This window comes from Octopus bimaculoides, chromosome 9 (genome assembly GCF_001194135.2).
Source record: "Octopus bimaculoides isolate UCB-OBI-ISO-001 chromosome 9, ASM119413v2, whole genome shotgun sequence".
NCBI lineage: Eukaryota > Metazoa > Mollusca > Cephalopoda > Octopoda > Octopodidae > Octopus > Octopus bimaculoides.
The window spans coordinates 17,598,293-17,601,754 of record NC_068989.1 but is presented as its reverse complement, the minus strand read 5'-3'; the positions used below and the strand labels follow the sequence as shown (position 1 = coordinate 17,601,754).

Genomic DNA, 3,462 nt, shown 5'->3' with positions numbered 1-3,462 from the left:
TATATATAATATACATATATTTTCATTAATAGGTCCAACTTACACAGAGTACAAATGACAGAGAAAATTAAAGGGTGGAAGGATGGTATTATACGTCCAACAGCTGTTTCTGAGGACTGAGCGATTCATAATAAAGTTGGTAGATTTACTTCAGCACAATATGTGACCATATGGATGCATTTACCATAGTATGAGACGAGACTCCGTCATCAGAGTAGAGAAGATCTTAGATTTTAGATCTTAATGCAAAGAAGTTCAAAGATGGAATGATCAGATGTGGAAAGCTAAGTGTATTAGGGGTGAACGTGGGGGTATTGAAATAGGGGATGATGAGAGGAGAAAAGATAGATCAAGATGTGAGGCCTCTAATGGAGTAGTATGATGCCATGTGGTTGGCGTAACGAGTTTTAAAACATTCCTTCACATTATCTGATGCATGTTCTTTTATCGGTTGTAACAACCGATCAAAGAACATCCATCGGATTATGTGAAGGAATTTTAAAAACAACGCTACATCAACCACATGGTATCATTCTGCCGCAGTGAGAAAAGCAAATCCACAAAGTTGGCAAGCCACACTTAGGCCAGGAAAGAGAATAATGTACCATATGTGATCAAATGGAGAATAATAGAAAGGTCACAACAATACATAAATGGATCTAATAGATATACGCTTTCTTTGGCCGAAAGGGCGCAGATTTTATTTAGATCCGAGATTCCGAAATCGATATTGAACTTGAGGTCAGAGATTTTTATTGAATGTAAACATATGTTTAAATTTATTTTTAAAAATTGGAAGATTCCACCGATTCCTGATTGACTGGTCATTTTGCTTTTCTACCTTTCGTTATAACACCTAGGAATATAGATATATATATAGGGATATATATATATAGGAATATAAGAATATAGATATAGTTTCTTCCTTCATTGTATCGATTTACATCTCATATTTATATCTACATTATATTTTTTCCACCCTTTCATATCCCTTTTGCAATGTTTATATATTATAATTATAGACCATTATAACAGACACCGTAGAGTTTTCCCCACTTATAATTCTATGCAATTTATGTATATTGTATTTTTATGTACTTGTATACGTTATGTATTGTATATAGCTTATATATTTGTATATACTTGTATAGCCTTTGGATTACGTGTAGATCTATATATATTGTCATATTTTATATATTGACACGTTTATAATTTAACTTAACTTTCATAATTTTTATGATTTATAACTTTATCATTTTACTTTGTTTTTTATGTTTATTTTCGAATTAAATTAATCTGAACGCTCAATTTGGTGGCTCACCTGTTGCGGAATCTTCCATTAAATATTGTTTGCTTTCGAGTAAACTCTCTCGCCCGTTCCTCTATTTAAACTTCTTGATTTCATTGAATAATCAGCGCCTGGTGAACGTATTTGTCTTGTACGTGAAACTATTAGTAACGCGTGTAGTACATGCAAACTGAAACGCATACATTAATATTGGACTCTCATTAGAGGGAGTAATCTTCTTGTTGACCATTTTACGCAGATCAATTTACTATATATATATATAAATTCACCATCTGAAAGTTTCCAGCTTTGCTTCCTCTCGTTTTGCAATTACACATATATACTGTACATATGTTGCAGTTGATGTATTTAAAATTTTTGATATACTTGATATATCTATTGTATCTAAATTGTTTATCCACACGATTGCTTATATATATATATACATATATATATATATATATATATATATATGTGTGTGTGTGTGTGTGTGTGTGTGTGTGTGTGTGTGTGTGTGTGTGTGTGTGTGTGTGTGTGTGTGTGTGTACAAGTGAGTCTATTTCGTAGCGATCGGTTCTTCATGAAAATTTTATATATAACGCAATATTTCATATCGATATGGATAGTGAAATACAAATGAGGCTGGAATTGGTTCCCTTAGGAGGGACTAAAATCATGTAAGATAATGCTAATTATGAAAGAAAGTGTTCAATACATCATCAGTGATGGCAATAACAATGATGAGGCAAATGAATACTTAGAGCTGATGCTAGGAAGAAGGAAATAAGAATAGTAGAAACATAATATTGAAAAAGTGGAGCTTCATAATGCCCTCAGTTGATGTCAGCAAACATAACCAATTTATCTGAAACTGGAGACAAAAGAAGTCATATCTTCACATAAACACACTAACGTACCAAAGTACTCATATTTATATGTTTCTCCCATTCACTCTCTCTCTCTCTCTCTCTCTCTCTCTCTCTCTCTCTCTCTCTCTCTCTCTCTCTCTCTCTCTCTCTCTCTTTCTCTCTCTCCGTGTATGTATGTATATATGAATGTATGTATATATTGCGTCGACCATATATACAGGGCGAAAACCATCAACGTGTTCATATTTTGAAATGTCTTAACTGAGGAATATCTTACATAAGAGATGAGTTTCTGTTTTATTTATTGTAACAACTGATAAAAGAAACGTGGGTATTAAATGCATTGAAAGTATTATTACTTGCTTTAATTTCACTATTTCATATTATACGATTCAATGCCAGAACAAGCTAGCCAGACCTTACTCCATTTATACGGGTACTCTAACATGAATTTAGATGGTTTGTTCTATTCGACCCCAGTCGGAAAATCCTGGTAACATGCATTGCTTTTAAGCATAACACGAAATATCAATACTCCATCTAGATGAGTAAACATTACACAAATTTCCACATACAGTGGAATGTTTATAATCTAGCGTAATTAGAACAGACGTACAGACAAGGGTAATATTTTTCTTATTATAGTGGTTTTGTATTAGAAAGAGACTCGATTCACAAAACATCACTAGAGATAACATTAAGTCTCTGTACATGGAGACAGTGTAGTCTGGAGCTTGTGCAGACAGTATACATGGAGTCAGTGCCGACAGTGTGACCTGATAATATATCTACGTTATGTGTATATAACATCTTTATACTGGAGGTTAGGGAGAGTTGAAAGGTTGTATCATCTGTGTACTTGTGTGTGTATGTCTGTAAATTTTCACTCTCGTATCACAATATAATTTCTGTTTCATTTTTTTCAAAATAATTTTAGGTGATAATGTCATTGATTTAAATAAGACATTTATCGGTTTCACACGTAATCCGATCATATACCCGATTAGACAGCCCTTTCAGGTAAGTGTTTGGTTTTGGAAAGGAATGTTTCTTAGAATATAATTTCTTAAGATTGTTTTAGTTTCATTGCTACTTGACAAGAGGATGTTTTCCCCTCTGTCTTCTTATGAAGATAACTGGATAGCAGTCCCAATTTAAATCATTCCACGAAATATGCCAGAATAGTATTTCCTGAGTTCCAAAAAATGGCAGGATGTATTTACATTTATTTAATTTCCAAGGAAGGCGTTATGAATTATTGGATGACTACATTAAATTTATCTTAGATTTTCTAATACATGCTTG

The 3,462-nt window shown here is 32.9% G+C and overlaps 1 protein-coding gene across 3 annotated transcripts in view; it reads left to right on the top strand.

Moving 5' to 3' along the window:
* Window positions 1–3,462, top strand: part of LOC128248701 (fibropellin-1-like) — a 51,140-nt gene that overhangs the window by 35,398 nt on the left and 12,280 nt on the right. For 2 of the 3 annotated variants that reach the window (XM_052970458.1, XM_052970457.1), the window contains exon 3: window positions 3,095–3,177. The exons of the other annotated variant lie outside the window; for it this stretch is intronic. In XM_052970458.1, coding sequence (XP_052826418.1) covers window positions 3,095–3,177 — 83 coding nt within the window. The remainder of the gene's footprint in view (window positions 1–3,094; window positions 3,178–3,462) is intronic. 3 annotated transcript variants of the gene reach the window in all.